The sequence below is a fragment of the Chenopodium album genome, chromosome 2 (assembly GCF_948465745.1).
Source record: "Chenopodium album chromosome 2, dcCheAlbu1.1, whole genome shotgun sequence".
NCBI classification, from domain to species: Eukaryota; Viridiplantae; Streptophyta; class Magnoliopsida; order Caryophyllales; family Amaranthaceae; genus Chenopodium; species Chenopodium album.
In genome coordinates this window covers 295,456-296,734 of record NC_137835.1, presented here as the reverse complement: position 1 = coordinate 296,734, position 1,279 = coordinate 295,456, and the positions used below count along the sequence as shown (strand labels likewise).

The 1,279-nt window shown below is 39.8% G+C and overlaps 1 protein-coding gene across 1 annotated transcript; it reads left to right on the top strand.

Annotated features, from left to right (window-relative positions):
- The first annotated feature begins 143 nt into the window (after positions 1–143).
- On the top strand, positions 144–866 carry LOC145605601 (putative disease resistance protein At3g14460). The gene has a single exon (XM_081661677.1). It carries the CDS (start codon positions 144–146, stop codon positions 864–866), a length of 723 nt encoding a protein of 240 aa, XP_081517803.1.
- The last annotated feature ends 413 nt before the right edge of the window (positions 867–1,279 follow it).

Below are 1,279 nucleotides of genomic sequence, written 5' to 3'. Positions count from 1 at the left end.
AAATTTCCGTGAAAACCCGGTTATAGTTTAGGGTCGGAATTATACTTTTGGGAAAGTGATTTCGTTCACGCCTTGAAGTTTTCCGGTTCAATTGTTTGCTATTTTTGTGACCCTTGATCATACACAAATTCCCCAACAATTGGATGGCTCTTGGGCTGATCCAACAATTTGATAGTAGAGAATTGATGGAGGATATTGCCGAAGGTTACATTAATTTGTTGCTAAACATTTCCTTCTTACAAGAAGTGAAAAGGGACGAACTTGGAAATACAGGATCGTACAGTATGCATGACCTAGCAACATCAGTTTCTAGGCACGAGACATTATTATTGGAACAAGGCAAACAACTGAAAACCACCCTATCTGATGTTCCACATGTGGCTATATATGGACACGTGGAAGGGCCTTCAGATTTTTGGGAAAAATCAGTTGTTGAAAATTTACGCTCACTAGACATCAATGAGAGTTTACCTAGAGGATTATTGGAGTATGTCAAGTATTTACGTGTGTTACAATTATACAAGGTAGGTCTAGAAGATGTTCCAAAATCTGTTGCTGGATTGAAGTGTTTGAAGTACCTTTTTTTGAGAAGTATTCCAATTAAGGTGTTGCCTGAATTTATCACCGAATTATACAACCTGCAAACTTTGTATCTAGATGATTGTAACCTGCTAAAGGAGTTACCTCGAGGATTAGCTAATTTGGTTAAACTGAGGCATCTTTGGATTGACAGAATAATCCAAGTTCCAGCAGGGATGATTGAGCAGTTAAAGGATTTGCAAACCCTTCCAGCTATGTGGGTAAGAGATGGGGGATTCCAGATTTCTGAATTGGGATATTTACCTGACGTGAGTGGCTCTTTATAAATCCAAGGCCTTGAAGTAATCAAGAGCAAACAAGATGCTGAAACTGCACGTATGTCAGAGAAGTCAAGACTTGACAAGTTGTGGCTAACCTGGAAGAGTGACGACAACTGGGTAAAGCATGCGGAGGTGTTGGATGGCTTGAAGCCAAACCATAATTTGAGATTTCTGAAAATTGAGAGATATGGGGGTGAGAAATTTCCATCTTGGATAATGAGAATGGATGCAGTCTACAGCCAGATAAAGATAATCAAGCTTATTAATTGTCGAAGGTGCCAAAAATTGCCAACATTGGGGAACCTGCCTTATCTTCAAGGGCTTGAGATCACAAATATGGATAGCTTGGAGCACATAGGTGCAGAGTTGTATCGTAATCCTGAGATGCTAACTGAGGATGCAAGTAGCAGTTCCAACTT